This window comes from Sparus aurata, chromosome 1 (assembly GCF_900880675.1).
Source record: "Sparus aurata chromosome 1, fSpaAur1.1, whole genome shotgun sequence".
Classification (NCBI taxonomy): Eukaryota; Metazoa; Chordata; class Actinopteri; order Spariformes; family Sparidae; genus Sparus; species Sparus aurata.
The window spans coordinates 20,767,167-20,793,921 of record NC_044187.1 but is presented as its reverse complement, the minus strand read 5'-3'; the positions used below and the strand labels follow the sequence as shown (position 1 = coordinate 20,793,921).

Here is a 26,755-nt window from a genome sequence, read left to right as displayed (position 1 = left end):
ACGCAGAGTGCAGATGCAGATGCAGATGCAGATGCAGCCCCAGTAGGATGTCTGTATGTTTCCACCACTCCCTCGCGACAGTGGGCTTTGAAGACTCCTAAAGGGAGCTCTGGCCCACTTGGACTTAATCCTATTAATGGCTGCTGTCAATCACACCGTTGAGAGAAAAAACTGCGGGCGCACGTGCACACATGTAGGACACAAACGCACACACTAAGGCATGTACTCGCGCCTGCTGACATACATGTGCGTGGATGATATACTCATAACGCTGGACTGCTGTACACCCACATTGACGCAGAATCCTTATTACAAACACACACTCAAGCTCACGCAGGAAATGTTCACAGGCAGCCACCTAGACACACAGACGGCTTTGCTTTACAACCGAGGGATGAGTTTCAGTCAAAGGTATTTGCATCAATGTCTAAAGAATAAGTCGACATATGCAAATGACGCTGTTTATACTTAGCGAGGATTAATTGAAACAAAGACAGTTTAGCTTGAGGACACACGGCAGCAAGGCCTCCATCTCTTCCAACTAGCCGTGTCTTGTCATTATTTCAGGGTTGTGTGCAGACAAATAAAAGAGAATAGGAAAGCATGGATCTCTGAACATAAATCACTGATAAATACATTTTAAAAAATATGGGGTTTAGAGTATATTCCTGGCATTAACAGTATTTAACCTGTCAAGGTTAATCATGGTGGCTCTAAAAAAATGCTACAATAGTACAGTACATGTGATGTAAATGTCAATAATAAGAGCTCAAACTAAATGTGGCAAATACAGCTCACAGCGTTAAAGGTAATGAATCTTTCTTGTTGACAAACATCATGAAAAAATAACGACCAATAATGTATTAGTCCATTCCTCAATACTCTTTGTCTCAGTTTGTAGTGCTTTATATCCCTACTTAAAACAAACACATTTCAATGAAAGGGTAAGCCATTTCTTATAGGGGCACTATGTAGTTTTGGAGAAGAAGTTCAAACTCATAATTGTATTAATTACGATATTAATGAGGTGCTAATACATACTCAGAAATAGGAATAGGAAAATAAGATAGCGTTTACAATGTAAAACAGTGTGACACTGTGTTGTCCTTTAAGTCGACATGAAAAAGAAGAGAGTCTGTTGATTTTGTTTGTTTTGGCATAAAAAAATTTTTAAAAATCAATGTCAAAGAAGATCTTTAGCTTTTGATTACAGTTCATTCCCCAAAAGTACATGCTGCACTTTTAAAGCACCTTGGTACTGTAGCTTTTCAAAAATGTACTCAAGCAGGGTAAATTGTGCCTTTGTTGGGGAAATGTGTTGCTGTGGAGTAATACATTTCAAAATAAAGTACAATGCCCATCATCATCTTAAAAAAAAACAACATGTCTGCCAGAGCGACAAAGGGGCATAATTATGTGTTTTTAGATGTCTTTTTTTTTTTAGACAACAATAGGAAAAACAGCTGGATCTGTGCAAAATACATTTATTGAAGTGACTTTTTATTCATGATCCTTTTTCAGTAGTCCCACAGGAACTGGATCTCTGACCAAAAGTTAGCCCCTCAATAAAACTGAACTGACTGCACTATTCGAATGGTTTTCCCATCACGCATTATTCCTCAGCTCCAGCACCTCCAACAAGCCTTTATTTGGTGAGCAGTTATCTGTATATATTGGAAATAAATAGATTTTGGACAACAATGGAGCACTGAAGAACAGAGGAGGAAAAAAATTATATCAGGCTTTGGCTACACAGCCAAGTAAGTAGGATCAATTGTTTTGTTTTTTTTCCACAGGATTTATTGACAGTACGAAAAAACGCAAAATTGCACGCCTGCTTTAAAATACCTTTTACACTTTAAAAATGTGCTGTTATTTTTGCTCTAACTCAGACGACCCACATTTCTGACACCAGTCTTGGCCAAATGCTTTGGCAGTTGGAGTGAGAGATCACCTTTTAAATCGCTCTCCTCTTCCCTCTCCTTCTCCTTCTTTCCATCTATCCACCTCTTTCGCCACTCTCTTGTTCTTGGCCCAAATGTAAAAATCGATATCCTTTTGTTTCAGCCCCCTGAGGCAATAAGAGTGTCTGAATAAGATTGTCTGTACTGTCCGCTGCTGCCAAGTTCCTGTCACCACTTACACAACTAATGACAGACACATTAACATGCACTTGCCAGCTCACACATTATTGCATGTTTGCAAAGACCGAGCTCTAAACATTGGCTCCTGTTCTTTGTGTGTATCGCATGTCTCATGTGTGCTTGTTTGGTGAAATGTGACAGAAATGTATGCAGAGCGAGTGCAGGTTAAACAGAGTGCAGCTTTATAGGAGTGGCAGCTGATATAAATAGATGAATTAAAAAGGTGACGGGACGGCATGTGAGAGTCAGCGCATTTACTGCCACTTATAAAGGCAGAGTGTATTTTAATTGGAATACAGATAGACCCCTTATTTGAATTGTGTGTTGTGAGTGCGTGTGTTTGTGTCATAATGCTCTCTTTATGCCCAGCGGGGACCCTGCAAGGCAACACTGTAAGACATCTGATCCAAAGCCAGTCTAGACAGCTGCCTTACAATACTGCGTATTGATCCCCTCACGCTTCAATTAACCCTCTCTTCAGAATTTACATTCGTGCTCACGGAGGCAGAAGCGATGCAGCCATTGACAAACTCATAAACTAACACACGTATTAACACCATAATGACCCACTGACCTTAGCGCTCTTACCCTCTTTCACACACAAAAAGTCCCTTCAAATCCTCAGCCACTGCTGGGACACGCATCCTTTCTGAACGTGTGCTTAAGGTCTAATCATGGCCTGCGGTGATATACGTGTGTGTGTTCATTAGAGAGGACATTTTCAGTAAATGTCACTTATATATCAGTCTTATCTGGAAGCTAGGGCCTGCCTTTATCAATGTGGTGCCCTCGAGTGCCGGCACCGCACAGATATTGGCTATGAATTTCTGCCAGGACATGTCATCACTCGGAGCGTTTGTATGCGTGTGTGTGTGTGTGTGTGTGTGTGTGCGTGCGCGCGTGCATGCGTGTGTGGTCGTGTGTGTGATGTGGTGAAGGGCAGAATTAAGTAGAGCCCGGGCAGAGTGTCATTGAGCTCATTCAGATTCTTTACAGCATCGGTGTAACCATGACGCTCCTCCAGCCAATGAGAGAGCCGAGGGAGGGAGGACAGGGTTGCTATGGTTATCGTGACAGGGAGAGCGAGGAAGGTGGTGCCGTGTCTCGCTTTTCAGGGGATGTTGAAGGTCTGTGTTTGGATCGCAGGTAGATGGCTGTTCGCCGTGTGGGTGTGGGTGTTCGCGTGTGCACATGTGTGTGCAGGAATGATTTGGATGGCCTTGACAGGATGAATTATTCAATAAAAACCAAACTGACATAGAACAATAAGCAGTCACAATCACTGGACTCTATCAGATTTAATATACTTTATTTGTTTATTCGACAGGGACAATGCATATTATGTATATTGCTCCAGATATAGCTCAAACTCTCCGATGAGGTCCTATCCGGGGGTGGCAAGTGACAGTAGGAAGCTGTGCACAATAAAGTCTAAATTACAGTTGCATCCGGGCGAGGTGATGACAAAGCTGAACAACACAAGTGAACACCTTAGCTGATAACCTATCTATCAAGGGATGATAGCTGATGCACCCTGGGATCGTTCCGCTCAAGAACAGAGAATAACAACATCCAAGCTACACCACGGCAACCAAAGTCCCAGGGAATATCCAGCCCCAAACCATCGATATCACAGCACCCTCCTCTAATCACAAGACGATATGTTTCCAGTGTGTTAATAAACACACACTTAAAGGAACAGGAGGACAACCATTCTGTCATTATGCTGCATTTTAAAGTCAGTGCAGGTACTGTCCTCTCTTGATGATGTGTGGACTAATGTTTGATCAAAAAAAAAGAAAAATGAAAAATGACCATCTTGTCAGATTATAGTCCGGATATTTTTCACAAAACATGTTTGTACCTGTCACAGCAGTGAAGGCACAAGTGTAAATTAAAAGATTAAAATATGACTGTGGTTTCAGGATCCCCATATTTTGCATGCTGGCTTAGTGTCATGGCTTACTGGGACACTTGGAAGGAACTGAGCCCCCCTCAATGAAATTTGTTTCACCTGTGCTTTTCCCCGATATGAAGAGCCAAAATGTCTGCCTTGAAAAAAGCGTGATAGTGGCACCTGCTGTGAGGTGAGGCAGAAGCAGAGCTGCAAGCACACATTTTTTACTTTTAGGATTTGGCAGAGGGTGTTGTCTTGGAATTTGATGGCACAGTGAAGAGCACATGCCCCATCATATCCCCTGACTCTATGCAGCAAAGATAGGAACTTGGGCACAGAAGCATTGACTGCATAAAAGAAGTCGTCGTCCAGATCTTAAAAGTGAAGCCAAGGGCCTTCTGTTGTAATGGCTGATAGGGGGCGACACCACTGGTTGCAAAACCAAGTTAGATTGTGTAGAAATCTATGAGAAAGTGACTTCTCACTTGATTTATTACCTCTGTAGACAGCTTTGAAATGAGTGTATGGCAAGTTTAAACTCACTGTGATATCACCCATTGCCTCAGATTTAGCATTACACACATCGCCATTGTGTTTTTTGGTGCCAGAAGTAACAGTTTTTGGATGAGATGGTGGCGCTAGAGAGGATATCCTGACTGGATTTGACCGACAATCACAGTGCTGAGGAAGCACTGTGTTCATGACTTGTGAATCACAAGGGAGCCACACGAAAGCGTACCATGCTTATTATTACTATCACTCTAAATGGGAGCATAATTTACAAAATGAACATGATGCTGTGTTGAGGAAGACTTGAAACTGGATATTGAGACCATGAACTCATTAGATAACTGTTTGCTGAGGTTATAAATCAAGTGAAAAGGAGGGTGACTTTTTCATAGACTTCAATACAGTCAAACTTCTTTGAGTTGCTGGCCATTAGAAAGAATGCAGGAAAAGGCACCTCTGCATAGGCTTCACTTTTCAGATGCAGACGCTCCATCCATTTTAAACAGTTGATTGTTTAGGGTTTCGATCGCTCGTCTGAAGCCTTGTTTAGCAAAGTACGATGTTCATTTTGCAAATGATTATCACAATTAGATTAAAAAAGACAATAAAGAGAGTTACGCTTCTGGGCATGGCTACCTTTTGAGTGACAAGTTGCTACCATGGCATAGCCAGGAGCCAGCTGTGGTCAGTCCACCCAACTGTACAAACAAGCTCCCACCGAATGTAGTCACATCCTACTCCAAACAATCCAAGATGGCTATGTCCATAATGTAATACTCGGGGCTCCAAGTGGGGGTCATCAAACCTTTAGGTGACATCTTGTGGTTACGTCTACTTCTGTGTGCAGGACAGCAGCTGTATTCAGTGAAGATTGCCAGACATTGAGCTTATAGGATATCTAGACCTAATTAGTCAATGGCAACTTGATGGCTGTGTGGTCTTAAAGATGCTTCAACATCCAAGAGACCTCATCAGTTCTACTCATTAAACCAGCAAGGAAGTAGTAAGGAAAACAGCAGTAAGAAAGATCGGGGATGGATCAGTAGTTCCAATCTCATTAGAACTAATGAAATGTTTCCTACTTCAGCACAGGAAGAGTGGATGTATACATAAAATTTGCAACTTCTGAGAATAAGATGTCAATGCCATCTTTGAAAATGTCTGCAGCACTTAATGCCTGTTGAAATTGCCAGGCAATTACTCTCTATCTGGAGTGATGTCTAAAAGTGCTAACTGCAGAACAGTAATTACTAAGTTGGGTTCTCTTGCGACAGTGAACATGCCCTTATGAAAAATCTTCTGCGACGCTATTGTTTTTGTATAGCATGGATAATTAGTCCATATGACAAGGGTACAAATGCAGTTTTAGTTGAACACAATCTGTGCTTGTACAATTTAGGCCTCCAGTGCACATGTTTTAAAGACAGCCCTACAAATAAGTCTAGTGTTCCAGTATTTCAGTGGGTAGAAGAGACAATTATCATTAAATCAAACATCATCTTTGCACTGATGTTAATGTTTGTGTGTCTTTGTGTCCAGCCAACAGCCGTGCCCCTATTCCCATGGCAGTGGTGCGCAGGGAGCTGTCCTGCGAGTCCTACCCCATTGAACTGCGCTGCCCGGGCACAGATGTCATCATGATCGAGAGCGCCAACTATGGCCGCACCGATGACAAGATCTGCGACTCAGACCCCGCCCAGATGGAAAACACGAGGTGCTACCTCCCCGATGCGTACAAGATAATGTCGCTCAGGTCAGTAAGCATGTGTGCACGTGTTTGCGTGGATGATGTGAAATGCACATGAAACCCAGTGCTGCCTCTTGTAAAGAAAGTTTCCCTCAAGTCTCCTGTTTGGGGACGAGTGGAGAAATTGGAGGACCGCTGCGAAAGTAATGCAGTCTGCGTGTTGCTTTGTTAATTAAGTTTGTCCCATGGAACACTTTGTGCAAAATACACAAGGCTGACTTGTGGCACCAAGAGCTTTACCCAAAACAGGAACAATTTCATACAGCAGAAGAGACAGACATTTCTCATTCCAGCAGATCCTCGCTGTAGTGCGTTTGCAGTGTCAACTGTTCATTTAGTATTCAACCCCCGGTGAAGTATCAGTGTCAGGTTCTGCATTACTCACACGTTAACCCACTTCCCAAAAGTTGACAGCACACAACAACAGCATAAAAACAACACGACACTGCTGCACACCTGTCAGTCGTGGTGCGATGGGGAAAAAGGAGGAAGGTGATGGAAAATCTGTGGAAACTATAACCTGTGAGTCCCACCCTATGCAGCTCTGCTGCTATCAGTTCCTGTACAAGCGGCACGATGCCATACAACTGGAGAACCTTATCAGACAATGGAAATTACTCAGGTAACACTTCCTCTACACTTGACCGGTGTGTTCGCCTCCTCTTCTGACTGTGCTGTAAGGAGCACGGCAGCTGAAGTTTGAGAAGCGGGCAGAATTAGAAGTGTGTCACTGAACAGGGATTATAATACAGGTTTAGTTCTGATTCTCCTGTAACAGTATAACACTGAGAGGTTTTATGACTGTGAGCTGTAAGATGCCAATAAAACCATTCAGATATGGATCTACGGTAAGAAATTAGGCTTGATAGATACAGGTCATGTATCAAAGTTATTTTTAGCCAACTATGCCCTGACTCCTGCTGATGTTTAGCATAACTGAGTCCCAGGAGCCTAAACTGAATGATTATTATTCCTCCAAGCACTTTTGTAAGAATAATCAGTACTTATTTGTTTTAGTTGCAAGATGTAACAATGTTGTCTGATTCTGTAAAAGCATCTCTTTTATCTCACTTAAACTGGCAGTAGACAAGTTTTCTGCTTCTACTTATCATTATGAAGTATATGTTATATTGCACAATGTAATGGATAAAGAATAAGTGGTCAGTTGCCACTTAAAAATGTGCAATATGTAAGAACTGGCCACCTCTCTGATTCGTACCCTTAACAAATAAGGATTCAACATATCCCAGAGTAACTGCAGACTGCAGCTGCTGTTAACTATTTAGCTCAGTTAGCTGTGCAGTAAGTGTTCTGGACTTGTAGCTTGAAGTGGTCTTATGAGAAGTGACAGTGTATCATTTTTTTGATACTGCAAAAGTGATACGAATTTTCTTTACTGGTATTCATTATCATCATGAAGAAGTGGTCTTTTGTTTGTTTTGTTAATGGTCTCTACACCCTTCAGTGCCAACATTTTGTTGGGCAGGTAAGATGATGAGCGCTAACTGGAAAATAATAGCAGAGCAAAAATAGCAATGAGGGGAGTGGAATTCTCTGTGTAATGAGAATGTCTGAATATAAATAATTCATTAATGTCACCATTAGTATCTCAATTTTTCACATAACGTGTTGCTCTGACTTTGAGGGCTCTTTCCTGCTGTCCCATTATTTTCTCTCTCATCTTTTTTCTGTCTCAATATTGCGCTCATCCCGCCGTCTCTCTCGTCAGACCACCTGTCCGTGTCATGCGGCGTTGCTCGGATTGTGATTGCTTTGGCCTGGCTCAGCCTCGCCGCTCGCTCTGGCAGCTGCAGCCTGTGTGGCCACTCTCCTGCAGTCCTCGCCATCCATAATTTATACACATGCGCATGCACACACACGCAGGAACACACGGCATGCACCACACACAGCATACACTGCCCAGGGGCTACACCAGACTTTAAGCTCCAATTAGCAGAGCCAGAGGCCAAACTTAATCTTGAGGGATCCTCTGTGGAGGTGACTCAGACCGGAAACAACTGTTTATCACATATATATTTTCAGTGGATGGGTGTGTGAGCCCTTGTGAGTGTCTGTGCGCACAATACTGTATGTTCGCAAGCATGAGCGGGGCTCGGATATGCTCATGCACACGGTGGGTTTTAAAAGCACCAGCGCTGCACATAAATGCACACAGTGGATCTTAGCATGTGCGCTCATGCACATGTCCAGTGTGTGTGTGTGTGTGTGTGTGTGCTTTTCAGCTCATTGCCGTACTTGCGCAGCCCTCTTCTTCATTCTGTTTCAGCCTGTCTGGTTTCCACTCTGTCATTCCCTCTATGTCTGTATCGTCTCTGGTTTTCAAGCCCAGCTCAACTGGCTGATAAAAATCAGAGCATGTTCCGCCTGCCCGGTGTTTCCTCAGTATCGCATTCTCTCTTTGTTTTCCTGCCTACCACTCTCCAAGGCCAGGGAGCGTGTGCGCGTGTTTGCGCGTGTATGTTTGTGTGTGCGTGTGCGCCCATACCACATAATTGGTCTTGATATCAAAGCCTCATATCTCCAGAGGGTCTCACAAGGCTTCTCAGGCAACCTAGAGAGGACCTGATATCGCTGCATTTCCCAGATTATCTCCCCATTGGGATACACTGGGTTGAAGGGGGAAACAAAGCCGTAGCCATGAAAGTTACCCCTAATCTGTTTCAGTGATAGACTGGCCTCAGTTCAGTGACTCACTCCGTTTTATCACGTTTTGAACCGAAATGCCTTTATTTCAAAATGGCTACTGAGCATTCTTTGTTTTAAGGTGCGTTGCAGCTGATTCAGTTTTTCTCCATTTAAGAGAAAGTGCATATCATTCCAACTTTTTATTGTTTTTATTACATCCCACTTGAGTCTCCTCCTCCTCTGCACCCTTTATGTGTTTTCCTAGAAATCAGGATCAATCTCATTGTATTTTTTCAAAGTAGCTGTGTTGGCTACAGCCAGGGTGCGGTTCGGTTGAGTGTACATTAAAGCGTCACTGGGGAGAGTTAAATTTAGGACAACACAAGCATTTGAAGGTTTGGGTTGTTCAATTCTGCGCAGGGAGAGGAGTTGCGAGCCAAGATGGCGGAATGCCTGCGAGTTATAGCAATCTACAGACATAAAAGGGACTCGATGGCTTCTGCGGAGATGCTTCACAATGCTCTCCTTGTCCCTTACTGATACTTGAGTGCTTCATGGACTGAGCACCTTTCAGCACGCTCGCTCTCATCCCCTCTCTCTCCACCTCACGCACGTGCTCGAGGTCGCGAGCGTGGACGCTCCGAAGAATGTGTAGACGGAGCACACGGGCACACAAACTCTGTTTTGCTACCTCTGCCACATCTACCGTGTAAGAAAATTGCCTCTGGACTTTCAACAGACGTTCCCCCTGACACCTCCATACTGCCTCTCCCACCTTGTCCCCTTGTTTGCCCTTCTCCCTTTCTTCCTCTCTCCACACTTCCTCTCTGTTTCCCTCCCTTTTCTTCTCTCCCTTCTCATCCCTCCTCAAGAAGTCCCTCAACACAAAGGGAAAGCACTTTGACAAGAAAGACAAGGGTAGGGAGTTGTTCCCCCTTCCCTTCCGCTCGCCATCTCTCACTTGCTTTTGGAAGTGTTAAATAACAAAATACTTCATCTATTATTCCCCTATCTGCCACTCTCTTGATATCTCAGCTTTTGTCACTCCATTTCCAGATTTTTTCTTTCTTCCCTCTTCTCAAACCTCAAATTGCTTCTCACCCCCTGCTTCTCACCCTCACTGTCACTTTTCCTCTCTCCTTCGCCATCTGTTTTAGTTTTCATCGCCTTTTCCTGTTATTCCACTCACTTTTTTCTTTCCCCAGCCCAGGGGAAAGGTGGGGTTGAGCCTGCCATATGGGGGCTTATGGGGTTCAGCGTGCTGTCTTTATTTTACAGAATGTATGGTCCAGTATGGACCATAGGCACCAGGAGTGAACACCAGAGACACCTCGAGGCTGTAGATTAAGCCCCAGCCTTCATTAGCCCGAGGGAAAATAGGTGCACGATTGCTGTAAATCCCCAACTGTGCTCCAGCCCTGTGTGCACACACACCAGTGAACATACATGCATGCATTCATGAACATTCTCACTTGCTCAAGCATGCATGCTCACACACTCTCTTGCCCACACATACACAAACAGAGAAATTGAGGGAGTTGCTCATCAGTTCCCGAGCTCGGTCAACTTCTTCTGTCAGCCTGTGCCTTTAGAACTGAGCCTCAGCCTTCAAAGTACTGGGCTAGTGTGCTAGTGTGTGCACACGTTTGTGTGAATGTGCATGTGTGCGAATGCATGCATCTATAGTCGCATGCTTTTGTATGCGCGTATGTGTGTCAGCGAGCGTGCGCGTGTGTTTGAACCGTTCACGCGGGAGACTGTAAAGAAGCCTCTGAAGTTTTTTTCCTTTGACTCTCTGAATTATAGAAAACCACTTGAATCAAAGACTGCAATCTAGTGCTAGCCATGTGCTGCAGTCTAGGACTGTGTAACCGGTGAACTATGCCATGCAGTCTGGCAGCTTTCTTTTATTTTTTATCAGGCATACCTGCACTTCATCTGTCTTCTCCATTTGAGCCTAATCCATCTCTGCAGACACGGAAGGAGAAGCAGAGAGAGGCGGAACAGATAATGACTGAGAAACTGATAAATAAATGCTCTAAACCTTACATAAATCTTAGATTTTTGATCATTATTCCAGCCCAGTGACTCTAAGTACAAAAACAATATTATCTGCTAAATTGAAGTTTTGCACTGAGGCAACGGAAGCTGTGACGTGTGTGTGTATGTGTGTTTGTGTGTGTGTGATGTCTTGCAGCGGTGGACTCACCAGGATATTTGCAATTCTATCTGGTTAGAATATCCGGCTCTGACTTTTTCTGTCTTTATCTGTTCACTGTTCTTCTCTTCTCCCTCCATTAGCTATCCTGCATCCCACTGAATGAGGTCATATCTGGAAATGTCCTACTTAATGTGTGTGTGTGTGAGTGTGTGTGAGTGTACGTGTCTGTCTGTGCATGTGTGTGCGCGTGCTAACACCCTCATATAGTCCCCACGCTTACAGGAGATGCCCTGCGGCACCCTGGGGGCCCGACTGTCACCCTTGCTCAGTGCGGTAATTAGGGCCCACACACATGGATGCATATGTACACACACACACACACACACACACACACACACAAAGATAGGGAGAACTCACAAGTAACGATACACTTAAAGATAGACGGATTCTGGCATACAGTCAGTCCTGAATCACATATACAGTGACTTTCCTTCAGCCATGTGACAGCATGAACGCTAAGGCTCCTTTGTAATCCCATCAACACATTTATTATTGTCCCTTACACGTAGCTGCATTCTCCAACCACCCACTCACGCACCGATATGCCCTTACCCTGACTGACAGCTGTGCTGCTCTCCCAAAACCTCTGTATTTCCACATGCCAGAGCCTCCACTGTCTGACCCTTCTCTCCTGTCGCCACAGCTCTGCTAACCTTAGTTATCATGCTTCACCAAGCACCTAAGCTACATGGCTGCCTGCGAATGGTTTGAGAATAGTGTAGACATCGCGCGCGCACACCCACACACACACACACACACGCACACACACACACAGCCTGACACATCCATGTGAGTCAGTGCCTCAGACATGCTGGCATGTAGACAGTGACTTGACTTCCACACTGACTTGATACTTTGACATTGGCACTGACGCGCAAAACCAGACCAGGGCACACGTAGCGGCACTCCTCCTCCCCCCCTGCAAAAGCACATACATGCTCACGCACACCAGCATGCTCTTTTTGTGTGCATCGTGAGGTGAGGGCTGACTAAATCCTAGAAGACAGTATCTCGGTGTGGCGTGGCTCCGTCGTCTTGGCAGCGATGCCGTCTCGCACGCTTCTCTGCCTTAAAACCAACCAGGACCGACAGCCCAGCTGTCTGAAACGCTACTCGTCTTTTAGATTTTAGGAGGATTTGGAGTTTGTGCAAGCAGGTGGTCTTGGATTAAACTGTGGAGAAAGATGTGTCAAATAGAGAAATGCACACACACATACACACAGATTGTAAGGCAGGGAGAAACACGGAGATGTCAGCACAGGAATGTTGCTAGGTGGAATCAGGAGGACGACTCCCCGAGTGTGTCCTGGAATTGGACGACGTGGAAGTTGCCATGGTTACCAGTGGAAGAGGAGAAGGGAGGAGAGGAGAGACGGCGGAGCTCAAAAACTACTTGGCCGTGAGCCTGCAAGCAAGAAAGAGGCCATAATGGTGTTTGTGCTAGTGTTATGTGTGTGCCTCTGTGTATGATAAGACAAGCAATATTGTTGAGCGCTATTTTACTTGTAACAGTTGCTTATCGTGAAAAAAAAAAAAAAAAATCCAATCTGATCCATTATTACCTCCCCCCCGCAAAAAAAAAGAAATGAGCAAATTTTTAAGGTTGAGTAAGCATTTAAGATTTAACATTGTTAGAGACATTATGGTTGTAACCTTGAAAAAAAAAAACAACTTTTATCTGCTCACCGAAATTGTCAGTGCCGACGGCCGTTTTTCGTTGACTTGACTGCAGTTTGTTGGCTTCTGGATCAAAATTTGATTTACTCTTCAAGTACACTTGACATGAGTGGTGGACTTGAGTGGCTCCCAAAGTGAATGCACATGAATGCCAGGGGAGGCACTGAGGGAGGTGCAGTTTGTTTGACGGAGGCTACATATTGGATACAGCACATATTATATCTGTGGTATACACAGCATATATTGCGTGTTAAATGTCGCGAGTGGCACTTGACGTGCTCGGGAAGAATTGGAGAAAAATGGGAGAGAGTGACATCCTCCAGCCAAATATTAATAATGTAACACATTTCAAAGCTTTCTCCCAGTAGGGAAAAACAACATTATTTTACCTGTGGCTTGTCTGACAGGCTGTTCGAGGAGCTGACAGAAACGCATTCAGGGACCGCAGAGGAGTGTGTCAGTGTTTGTGTGTGTGTGTGTTTAGGTGTGTATGTGTGTGTGTGTGTGTACATGTGTGTGTGAGTGTGTGGGAGAAAGAGAGAGAGAGAGAGAGAGAGAGAGAGAGACGGATCTGTCATTTCTTTATAAGTGTGGCGTGGTGGTGCTGGCGCAGGATGTGATGCATCTGCTTCACTGTACTCCACGGTAGACGTATACACAGACTTCCTCACGCAAACACACACGTGGACACCTGTCTCTTGCCCCCTTTTCTCTTACCTCTGTCAGTCACACTCCTCGCATCACTTCAATTACTTACAGGTCCTCTGCATCCTGCCGCGGTTCCTCCTCCTGTTCGACATCCGCTCCCATCAATCCGTTTGGCCATCCACAAACAGCACTACTGTATATGTGCGTATGACCACATTGGGGAGCTAATAAAGCAGAAACGAGGCCAGTAGGAGCGGAATCTCTATGTGCCTTGTGTGTGTGTGTGTGTGTGTATGAGAGAGGGAGATAGAGGTGGGGAGAGTATATGGCCAGCCTAACAGCTTTTTATCCTGTAGCGAGATGCAGTAACTGTGCTCTGTCTGCTGTCAAATGGGTTTCCTGAACTCCCGCGGGACATTAAGAGCCCCGTGAAATCATCTCTCCCACATCCTTTTGTTAATTTCACAAACTGTCTTTTTGTTTTACTCCCCCCTCCAACTGCTCAACTCCCCCCCCCCCTCGTTAGCAGATTATAATTTAATTTATTTTTTCAGGAAGTGTCACACAATAGGAAATATTGTTCGGCTAATTTGACTGTGCTAGGGATTATTCAGACGACTAAGACAGTTTCATGTACAGTGGTAATGTCTAGCAATATTTCTTGCATTGTGTTTAATCTAATTGTTTGTGGCACTACAATGTATTTTTTTATTTTCCTATCAAACTGCAGTAACATAAAGTGACAGTGGAGGAACTATGTTGGATTTATGTAATTTACATTCAGAGGAATTGTTTCTAAGGGTCTCTGAACCTTACACAGCAAATATTTAGGTTTTGGATTTTTATTTTTTTGCCTTATTATGGCTTTTTTTGGTAGGACAGCTCAGAGTTGAAGGGTCGGACTCGAACCCAGGGCCACTGCAGTGAGGACAAAGCCTCTGCACATGGGACACCGGCTCTACCAACTGGGCTAACGGGCGTCCCAGACAGCAATTATGAGATTTTACAAATCGATTAAAGACCCCCTCCAGACATGTACTGACAAACACGTGTGGAACTATGTGTGTGTCTGACATGTTTTCCTCTGCAAAAACAAGTGTAACATTTCAACACCTACTTCCTCGCCCTCATTAAAAAGCTGCTGTCCCCCTGTTTCCTCCGTAGTCTCATCGCCTCTTTCTGGTAGTATGAATCAACACTCAAAAGCAGAAAATGTTATTCCAGTTCTGTTTCCTGCGACTTGCCTCACAGTGTGGGAGAACTAGCCTGAGAGAGAGAGAAAAAGATAAAATTGCGACATTATGTCCATATTGCATGTGCCGACCATCGCACAGCTCTCAGAGGGAGCTCTCCCAAGAGGTTTCTCGATAATCTGAACCTTCAGTGTTCCTACTGGTGTGAAAAGAGAAGCCAAAAAAGAAATTCAGAAATGCAGCTACAGAGACATGTTGCAGCTCTCTTCTTGAATTTTTTGTGGTTTTAAAAAAAAAAAAAAAGCAAGTGAAAATATCTTCAGTGGCATTTGTAGTAAATAGGACTGAAGTAAATTGAGATTTCAGACTGTCTTTAATGGTTTTCATTTTGCAACACTGAGAGGTGCAGAGTTGTGTCACTGTTAAATGTGATTCATTGCATTGTAAATACAAGCCCGGAGCAGAGGCTTGGCAGTATGTCACGTGGTTCACCTCGTGTGTTAGATAAGGATGGTAGTCAAATGAACTAGTATTATGAGTTTTTCACCCTTTGACAAATGCCCTAAAGGCCCAGACTCTCCTACTCAAACACTGAACATCGTGCTTAACCTGACCTCATGACTACAAACATTTATTTTTATTTTTTTTACAGAATCACTCATGAAGATGAATGCGGAATCTCTCAAATGTATTACAGTAGTTGGACAAAATGTTCTTAACTCAGGCACCATCTTTTTGTGGAGCTTTCATCAGCACACGAAGATGTTCCTCGGCTGTCACAGGGTCGGTTCACTTGTTCTCACACGACCTGAGGAAATGTTACTTTAGTCTTGTCACATTTTCCATGCGACTCATGATTATGAGCATTAATATTGGCTGTAGCTCAGATGGTTGGGCAAGTTCACACGTGACAAGCGCTAGCTCAAAGCTCAGTTCACACAGATTAGAACGAACGAGTTCAACAACATTTACATTGTCAATTTACACATTACCACTCTACAAACTATATCAAGTTACGTTGTATATGACATGATAAATATAGCTGGAAAGCTGCGTGTTAGAGACGTACTTTTCTTATTGCCCAGAAGGTTACCATCATGCTAATGAGCACTTCGCATCCCTTTGAGCAGGTTTATAATCCAACCTTGAATCGCAGTGTCTATTCTGGAGACATGAAATGAATACATACTGATACATCTGACACTGAATTTCTTCTTTGATTATTTATCCGTGTTGAAAATGGTCATTGTGGTTGTAAGCATGATCGTCGGCCCTCCTCTGGCAATCCCATGATGCCCTTAGGTGGAGTCTGTTGACAAATCAGAGGCTGTGTTCGTGACTTGTCAACCAACCGGAGGCAGAGTAGGACGGATCCATAATAAATCGCACCAAGAAACATGACATTGTTCATGATTGAACACCCAATTCACCATTCAACAAACATGTTCAGTGAGTGAACGAGTAGACAAGACGAGCTGCAGTGCCGTGATAAACACTGGGTCCGACCTATCTGACATTGTCTGCTGTGCCTATTTTATATACTATGTTGCTTTGCTAGCGACTTTGCTAGTGTCTGCGACCGCCAGTTGGTCTAACATGGTAAAGTCTCTAGTCCGTGGCCCAACAGGATAATTATGTGAGTGAAAGTGTTGAAGAAGGAGAAATATTAAATTGTATGTGCGATGTGACGCAGGGTTATTGTATACAAACATTGCGACTGGCCCTCTACAGATGCTCTGCCAATCTTCTACAATATCTGTATTATTTAACGCAGCACAATCTCCTATTTGTGTGCGTCCTCGTTTTCCGATATACTGACAACTTTCCAGAAAGTTTGTATGTGCTAAGCATGTTGGAGATGACTCAGACAGTGTTGCGGAGGGCTTTGACTGTATTGGAGCGTTGATTCCAGAAGACTGAGCCGAGGCTTTGTGCGTCACTCACTCTCAGACACCTCTTTCAACTCATGAGGATTAGTTCCCGGCTCTCACTTGCTCTGTAATTATATAGTTCTTCAACACATCTGCACTCAAGCGCACACACATGCAGGCAGACACACACGCACACAAATATTTATTCCCTTTTTTACATCTGCTCGGATATGCACACACATACCCACACACGCGCACGTGCCGTCAGCCAGCGTCAGCCTCATCAAATCATCAGTCAGTCAGTTATGTTTATATGAGGGATAGAGACGGAGAGACAGAGCCGGAGTGAAGGGAGGTCTGCCAAACAAAGTGAAAAACATCAGAGACAATAACAACAGCAGCACCCACTGCAGCATCGCAGCTTTCTCTTCCCCTGCCTGCCACGGCTCGGCTTTGTTAGCGGAGAGTTTGTTTGTGTGCCTATGAGCATGTGTGTGTTGCACGTTGCGGGGAAGAAAGCCAGCAGGCAAGGCGGTATCCAGGCCACTGCCTTGTTTTGATGTGGTCATGCTAATTAAAAAAAGGAGCTTTTCTGCCAACACTGAGCAAACCACACGGTTAAAAATATTGAGCTATTTGAAAGAATGAGGAAGGAAAGCAATGTGTTGCAAAGGTGTGTGTGTGTGTGTGTGTGGGTGTGTGTGTGTGTGTGTGTGTGTGTGTGTGTGGGTGGGTGTGTGTGTGTGTGCATGTTCTGCATTTCCATTCATCCCGGGTCGGAATGAAGAGAGGACGTGAGTTGTGAATTTCTGCTGATGTTTTTATGTTTTGTTCGGCTGCCGGATAAACACGTTGGCAGAGGGAAAGAGAGAGGGAGAGGAAAAAGCGAAGGAGATTGGAGGTAGCGGGGACATAAGGGACTCTTTTTTTCGAATCTGACTCAGACTACTGGCTCAGACAGAACGGTGACGTCAGCACAAGCTTTACTAAGGATGGAGGGATCGAGAGAGAAACAGAGGGAGGCTGGAGATGATGCCCTGAGGGAGGCAGGAATGAGAAAGATATTAAGGGGAGAGAGAGGACAGACAGAGAGAGAAGCCAGCAATAAGAGGCCTACCACATATATCTGGGTGTGACTTGGGAAACTGCAGCTAAGTGGGTTTAAGACAGATAAACAGGCAAAGACAAAGAGAAAAAAAAAACAGACAGCCGGAATGAGAGACAAAAGGAGGAGGAATAACTCCTTGGCGGGAAGGATGAAGACAAAGGCTGAGAAATAAATTAGTTTATTATCTGGGCTTAGAGAGTGTGGGGAGAAGGAAAAAGAAAGGTAGTGCAGACAGAAATAGACGGGGAGCGATAGCGGAGAGATAGAGCGCGCAAGAGATTGTCAAATCTTTGCTCTATACCCTTTATTTAAAATACCAGTCAATAACCTTCAGTGCTTTATGACTCAGCAGTGAAAGTCCCCAGAATCATATCATAAAGTAGAAACACACACACACACAGCTAGTGGAAAAAAAACTAAATTTTCTCCCTTTTGCTCTCTTGCAACACATTTGCATCTTTTGTTTTCTTCTAGGCTGCCCGTTCTTTGCACCTGCCCTTTTTAAAAAAAAAAATAAAAAATGTTGTTTTTCAGTTCCTTATGCATTCTGCCGGCTTTGTGCAGTGACTTTTATGATGTCGTGTGGCTTCACTGGCCATTTCACTTGCATCTTTTTGTGTTAGTTGGATTTTTATCCCCCCTCCGCTTCAGGGATGAGACATGTTTATAAGCTCCCGGGGTTTGTTGGTGTTAAGGTTTTTTTTTAAGTTTGAAATGATTAATCCTGCACGCAACTCCTGTGGCAGCACTTTTTGAGCACAAAGTTTTGAAGGAAACCGACTCAATCGCCTGAAAAATAAAGGCAGTGTACATGTCTGCAAACCAAGGATATATCGAAACTTTATATTTCTTTATGTTGCAACTTTATAGGTTCAGTTATTTGCGACAAAACTGTGCTTGTGGTCTGGCTGGGTTGCAGCACAATCACCAGAGTAAATCTATGCTAAGTACGTTACACGAAACCACAGATGAGTTAAAACTGGACGTTACGATTACTTAAGTGGCAAATATTTGTTTATGTTGAATTTTTGTATTGCTTCCCTGTCAGAATGCCGTGCTTATGCTCTGCTTAGGCACTATGAAACGTGGTTAGGGTTAGGAAAACATCCGGGTTTGGCTTAGAATACTTGTTTTGGTTGCCATGATAATGGATGGGAATGGTCCAACTTCCTGTGAAATATAGCCAGTTTTGGTCTCCAGAGAAACGGCTAGAAATATCTCCAAGTATTTTTCCCAAAAAAACACCTGGTTTTGACTCGTTGAGGCATAAAATCACTTTGTCAGGGTTAAGGAACGAGCATGTTTTTGGCTTAAAATATCTGGTTTTGTCGCCACAAACGCTACCAGGAGAAGTCCCAAAGTCTTGTTAAAAACAGCCATTGATTTCACGCTTGTTGTTTCTGACTCGACAGCCATCTCACCCAGCTGGGACATGAAATTCAGCTCACATACACGCAAAGTGAACACGATGCGACGCGCATCATAGAAATGTTGATACGACACGTGCAACATATGAGCAAAGGAAATGTAAAATGCCGACATTTTACTGTCGCTCTAATTCCATCTCCCGCTGTGATTACATCATCACCGCTGGACTGTTTTGGAAGTCATTAAACAGAGCTCTGCACCCTGATTCACCACTGCGGTCCAGCCGGTCGTGTCGATTGGCGGGCGTTTTGTGAGTAAAGTTGTGGCGGCGTGTCACTTTGTGTCCCCCCACCCGCCCACCCACCTCCGGGTCCACAACTTGCACTGATGACAGGTGACCGATGATGAAAGCACCGGGGCAAGAAATTAAAAGGCAGAGAGGCGAGAAAAAAAGGAGGGAGAGAGGAGAGAAGACTGGCGGGTATTGTTATTAGAATATGACAGACATCGCAACACATAGAGTTTGAAACATTCAAACTGCAGTCACCCCTCCCTCGAGCAGCTGGTCAGCAATAGACACTGAAATACGTAACAGCTAGCGGTTATGCGGGCCGCATTAGTCCTCTGTGTCACATGTGAATATTGAACAAAAAAAATTGAATTAGCTCTCATGCATATTTCATTATGCAAACTGTTGAATGATACTGTAAGAAAAGAGACTTGAGGGGGATGGCATGCTCATTAAAAAATATCTCAATGGGAGAATCTGGATGTTTTTAATGTGAGTGTCACCTGTTTGACAGGTGCGCGGAGAGGGAAAGAGGGAGAGACCGAACAGTTGTGCTAATTGAAAGAAAATATTCAGACGAGAAGAGGAATGCCTCCTTAAAAATAGACCTTTTCTCCTCATGCATTCCGTGTCCGTCCCCTCGCACGTGGCATCTTTTCATTCACGTTATTCTAATGATTTATTCAAACCGGCGAGCGTCATTGAGACAAAGTGGCACTTCAATGCAGGATAGCATTTTATGTTATTACATGCATCTATCAGGATAATGTATGGGGTGCAAACATCCCCCGACAAATCATCTTTGGTTGCCTTGCTGGCCTTTTGCCGTGTTTAATTACAAACACTTACAGGTAAATGTCACGTGTGCATTTTTTTATAGCAGCTCACCTAGATGCATGCAAACAGAAACCTCTCACAGGCACGTACAGCAGTAAATGCACAAAGTGCAGCCTTTCCTAACCGGAGTTAATAAGAGTGAGGAATACTTACTTTTTGTGTGTCAGAGGAGAGGGCCCCCCTGATAATTCAGATTAATTATCTGGAGTCTGGGGCAAAATACTCTTAAAGCCATAGGTTATTGTTCTCACTGCTGAACACACACACACACACACACACACACACATCCACACATACAAGCACCACAAGTGTCCTTACCCAACAGCTCTTCAGTAGCCATTGTCGACCGCCTTGTATATGACTGAACGCGATGATTCCATTAGTGTACTATTCACTCCAGGTGTACCATTGAGGACATATTGTCTGCTCTTGTATCAGTCTAAAGGGTCCTTAAACACAGAATGACTCTTGAGTGTCAGAATAAAAGTAGTGATTCCATGAGTGGTTATAATATAGCTCAATATATATTACATCACGTACTTTGGACTTAGAAGTGTGTGTTTTCCGGTGGGTGTAGGAAAATATATCTACAGATCTGGATGTGTTTAACTGATAACATATATGCCATCTCCTCTCCACGTAGATGCAACAACCGTACCCAGTGTGCAGTGGTGGCTGGGCCTGACGTCTTCCCCGACCCCTGCCCTGGCACATACAAATACCTGGAGGTCCAATATGAGTGTGTTCCCTACAGTAAGTACCGCCCTTTTCTTTTTGATAAGTATTTTGACATTTTGTGACCTCTTATCTCTACAATAGCACTCCTGCGAGTCGTATTTTTGACTGCAGGGTTTAACATTTAGGGTGCAATATGCAAGATTTTCTGTTGAAAAAATTTTCAAAAGTTAACTAACAGAGTTAATGCACTGAAGTTAGCATGCTAATCAGCTAGCTCTGTCCAGTCCCGGTCTAAAGCCCTTGTGCTGGCAGTTTGAACACCAACACTTCCCTGGTGCTCTTAGCTCCCGGTCTGCACCGCCGGCTGCACGGCTAGCTGAGCTAACTAGCCTGAGCAGCTATAGGTAGCAGCGGTTAGTGATTACTCTAATGATACGCTGCCCCGAATTTGTTTCCAGAATCCTTTCAACGGGTGGACAATTCTTACATATTGCACCTTTAATGGCAGTCAGAGGGTCAGAAATATACTTGCCCAAAGTCCGTTTCCACATTTCCTAAAGTTGATAGTCATTTTTAACCTGATTTCACTTTGCTGTAAAACTCGGCGCAACACACCTCTTTCAACGATAATTGAAATGGTTGCTTGCGCTTCAGCTCATAAGCTTCTTTACCCCATTGCTACGATCAAGCACTGGTGAAACTTTTAACAGACATTTACTTGCCTCGCTTGGCATTTTATTTGTCTCCTGCAATCAGGCAATCCTAATTGTTTAGCCCCGGAGCACACTGTGTTTCGTCTTACATGATTCATCCACATACTATGAATGAAACGTCAAAATAATCTAATTTGCAAGCTGTCTATTCATATTTCTTGGTAGATTTGTGAAAGATAAGCAATCGTGGAAAGCTTGCGGTGTTTCATGCTGACTTATTAACAGCGATACTACATTCGGGTTTGAATCCAAAATGAACGTCAGCAATATGAGCTCCAGAGTCCCTTAAAAAGTTAATAAGGGTAACTATGATGACAACGCTCGCTGGGAAAGTCCGAGGGAGGAAGGACGTGCTCCAGCGATGACAGATGGTGATATGGCCTTTGACCAAACGATAACAGACTGGGAGGTCGTGTTCACTGGAGTGAAACGTTCACGGTCGCAAACAACCGTGGAACTTTTTTGATTTTTTCTTGTTTTTGTGTGTAGTTCGCCCAAAATCTAGGTTACAGCTCACTGCATAATAAATGTGTCAGGGTTCAGGGTGGAGACTCAGCGGATTAAAGACATCTATTTTGTCCTTGATGTTTATTTCACACTACATTCCAGCTTCGAAGGCGAAGTTTAAAATGCAACTCCCCGTGTCTGTTTCATGAAAGACGCTAAATCTAAAGTGACTCCCTCTGTGCCGCCTCTCACTAGTCACTTTTCTATCGTGAGGCATTCACATTGTCTTTGTTCACATAGTTGTCATATTTGATTCCTGCCGCAACTTGAATGAAAAAACCTGAAGAGAGACTAGTGGGTGAACACTCACTTGGAATTTAATAAAAAAATATAAAATGACGGTACGTTTACAAAGCAATGCAAGAGGACATAATACTCAATAAGTATAAAGTGAAGGCACTGAATAGAGTAGAAAAAATACAACTTTTGCGGTCCATTAATAAACCTACATTTTCTGGCAGATTCCAAACATAACTCTCAGATGAAAGTAGATAGTAATCAGATTTTTGTTATTAATATGATGTGACCTTGATAGATGCTTTCCTTTGTACAGCTCACATAAACGTAGATTCTCGAAGCCGTGTGGGTGTTGTTAAAAGAAAACGTGTCTATTTTTGTCCAAACAAAGTGCCGTATATCTTGTTGTTGACATGTTTTGTTCGCTGCAAATATCTCTGCGGTGGAGGCCACGAAAGAGCGGAGGACGTTCAGAGTTGGAGTAAGACGAGATACAGTAGGGACTTATTTACAGCCAAAAAAGCCAATTCAGTCTTGTCTGTAAATCTAACTTTTGCCAAAAAAGTCGACTAAACCCAGATCTTCATTCACTAGTTTTTTTTTTTTTTTATCCTAAGCGAACTAAATAAACAAACTGACCTTGGACAACGAGGCTTCATGCTGTGTGACTTTGTTTATATGTGGTGGACCCTGCCACCTTTCTAGCTTCAAACAGTGTTCTGGAGACCTTATTTTCCTCTGAGGACAGCTTGTTTGTTCAATTATGGAAAATATTTAATATTTGTAAGGAATCATTTTAAGCCTGAATATTAATTTCATATTTCCCTCAATACAAAGAGTGTATGTCCAACAAAATACAAAAAATATTTTGAATTTGAGATTTCAGCGCTTCAGAAATCTTAGTCCATCATGGTCTGAGTGTGCAGCTTTGGCGCAGCGGTCCATTCAGACGGCCAAGGTGATCTCCCACACTGAAGCATTCAATTATGTCTGGGTAAACGGCTCTTGCCTGGCGTCTAGAATGACCAGCAGATTAAATAATAGGACTATCAGAGCCCTCTCTGGAGCAGATGGAAACACAACCTGATACCTGCTTAATGCCCCACCGAGTGCCCGCGCACACACGCGCACGCCCCCACACACGCATGCATCAAAACAGGGTGTGTGTGAGCGTGTGTGTTTTCACTCTCGTCTCGTCCATTCATTTGAAACTTGTCTGCATGTCCTGTCTTTATCGCTGTTGTAACTGCAGGCCTGCTTGAAAATACTGCACTACTTATTTCGTAGATTAATCACAGTAAAGAACTCGGAGCGGCAGAGGGAGTGAAAAGGGAGATGAGTTGTGTGCAGATCTGATAAAGAATGAGTCCGTCAGGGTAACGTCCCCACCTCCCCCGGTCCACCCGCGAAAAAATAGACAACATCTGAAACCAAAGTCATTAGAGAGCTCAGCTAACAGAGGGAGGGACACAGAGACAGAGAGAGAGAGAGAGAAAGAGAGAGAGAGAGAGGGAGAGATGGCGCATTGGAGAATAAGATAGAGGAGAAAGAGAGATGCAGCTTTGTAGAGAGAGATAGATAGAGGGAGAGCCTTTGACAGTACATTAGCAGTTTCTGTGTTCCGACTAAGTGTTCAGGCTGGATCAGGTAGCGCAGTGATACACTACCTTGCTCCTGTGGGTGTGTTTAGTCGTAGAAAATGTCGTACAATGTTCCAGAGAAAAAAAATGTGTTGAATGGAGGTGAAATGAGCCCATGGATCCACACTCTTTATAGGGTTTTTGTCTGGGAACACCTCAAGCTCGGGACCCTTACATTTTCATTTACATTTTTAGGGCGTTTAGCAGACGCTTTTGTCCAAAGCGACTTGCAGTAATTCATATATACATTGATGGCAGTTGCCATGCAAGGTGCCGACCAGCACATCAGGAGCAGTTTGGGGTTCAGTATCTTTAGTGTCTAACATGCAGACCAAGGGAATTGAACTAGCGACCTTTGGATAACAAGATGCTGGCTCTACCCCTGAGCCACAACCGCCCTTCACAGAGCCCTAGCATTGCATCCTTCAAATATTTAAGAAATCCCTTTTCTTTAAAAGGCGTAATCATGTCTGAACCAATGACAGAGATACTCCCATTCATTGACATTCAGGCCAGAGATGCAGGCATCTACGATCAAGCTGGCATGCTGGACGTAGCAAATCAATGCTGTCAGCCGCGTCGTTGTGAAAGATATGTTTTGTAAGACATTAAGTGATGATATATTCCCAAAAATATTGTCGTAAATCAAGACAGATCGATGGAGGAGGCTTGTTCTCTGAAATATATGACGGCGTGTACTCAAACTGTCGCTATTCCTAAAACACTCACAAGCTGCAAGTTCAACAAATCATCATATTTATATTTAAAGGCAGGTTTGGTTTTTAGTGCACTCAAATGGCTAACATCAAAGGGCGTCCATAACTCAGGCAAGTGTCCAGCAGTGTTAGACGCACTGGTGGTGCTGGGTGATGAGTGTGAACACCTGGGGACTCGTTACAGATATGTAACAGCTCGTCCTATCCTTTCGTTCCTATTGTTTCAAAGATAGCAAAAATATTACCAATTGTTAAACCCACCTTAGTCCCACCTGAGATCTTGGATCTTATCTAAAGAAATCCTAACTTGACCTTTGAACTCGTGCAGTCGTGCCTGTATTTAAACTGGCCACAAGACAATGGCTTTCTCACTTCACCTAATTTAAGAATTGCAATGACTTATCGATCAATTGATTAGTTGATCAAAAAGAATATTCTTCATCAATTATTTTGATAATCAATTAATCGTTCTTGCAAAAATGTCAACCATTTGCTGTTTCCAGCTTCTTAAATGTAAGATTTTGCTAAGTAAACACTCTTGGTTTTGGTCTGGAAATTGTGATGAGCATTTTTAAATTTCTTTTTTACATTTTATAGACTCACTGAAATATCTGGATAATTGTAAATCAGCAGATTTATCAATAATGAAAATGAACAGTAGTTCTGTAAATCAGTGGATCTGTAACAACAATTGGTAGAGCCCCATGCTCTTCAGAGCTGGACATAAAATGTAGATCAAATAATCAATCGCTTTGGCGGTCAATATGTAACTATTATTACATGTACAAATGACCTCTCCAAGGCAGCGGTCTCAGGAAATGTAAGGGGTCATCATACGATCTGAGTAGCTTTTCAATCGTAACATTACTGTGTCATTAGTATCAATGCCATACAGATCTAACAACAGGGGCGCTGCCATTTATTGGAAGTTATTTTAATATTCAGTCCAGGATGCTATTCAGCTTAATTCCTATCCTAAGATCAACATTCCTCTCCTGTTTTTCCATGTTTCTGTAGCACCCAAATAACCGCTACTGCTCCTACTGCAAATGTCATCCTAAACTGAGATAAGACAGAATTTCAGAATTAAGAAGTTTGTGTAATGAGGCCCCTGACCCCTGCCTATCACGTCTGAGGCCAGGTGCTGCTAATCAGAAACTGATTGCGTGCAAAGGAAATGAGCCGAGCTCCGAAGAGACACCACTTCATATCGTGGAGGCGCTTTTCCTCAACGCTGCTGTTGAAGTTGAGCTGCTATGTTTCCCGCTAGAAATAGATATTGTAAACAAATCTCAAAGTGGGTTGTAAAACAGGTAATTAAATTATGTGCGGTTCAGTTTTCAGGGAGATTTTGCCCCTCCACCTCCCCTCCTCTCTCTTTTTTTTTTCTTGAGGATTTTTGGCTTGCACTACCTTCACAGCTCTTCATCTCTCCTCCCTGCACTGCAGGTTTCTGGCTTTTTCCCAAAACTAAAATCAAGTGCTCTCTCGCTTTCTCTCCCTGGCTCTCGGTGGTATGAGTGTGTGGCAGTCATGTGCCAAACTAGCCAGCTAGCTTTGGCAGTAATTAGCCACCTGTGTATACTTGCTCATAGCACTGCAGGCAGACTATAAATATCCATACATTAGTGCACTACTGTACGAATTGCTTCTCCGAGGCGGCTCTCTCACACACGGATACATTTAATCTCTACAAAAATGCCCTGCTGCAGAAAAAAGATATATGATCATTTGTATTGTGTTTCATTCATGGCCAGCCATTTATGAAAAAAAAAAAGAAAAGAGACGGCAACACTTGGGATTATGTCTATCCATTTCCTCATCTTCTTGCACAAGACCCTGGCTCTCCAACAGTCGCTATGAAGGCAATTAGCCTACTACCACATTTAGTGTATTAATCAGAAAAGCCAGTGATATGTTATGCAATACCCATGCAGTCTATTTTAGACAATAGAACTTGGCTCAGTAGGAAAGCTAATTAAAAGATAAAATCACCTTCTTGTTTGTCCAATTAAAGACTTCTGTCAGATTGGACCCTTGGAATAACTTCATCATGATAACATGAGAGGAGCCCTAAGTGTGTGCGCACCTCTCTCTGTCTGTGCATG

At 43.5% G+C, this 26,755-nt stretch overlaps 1 protein-coding gene across 7 annotated transcripts in view; it reads left to right on the top strand.

The window, feature by feature from the left end:
* adgrl3.1 (adhesion G protein-coupled receptor L3.1) overlaps positions 1–26,755 on the top strand; it is a 132,043-nt gene that overhangs the window by 36,928 nt on the left and 68,360 nt on the right. For all 7 annotated transcript variants that reach the window (XM_030412152.1, XM_030412185.1, XM_030412176.1 and 4 more), the window contains exons 4-5: positions 6,091–6,304; positions 20,800–20,909. In XM_030412152.1, the coding sequence (XP_030268012.1) occupies positions 6,091–6,304; positions 20,800–20,909 (324 nt within the window). The remainder of the gene's footprint in view (positions 1–6,090; positions 6,305–20,799; positions 20,910–26,755) is intronic.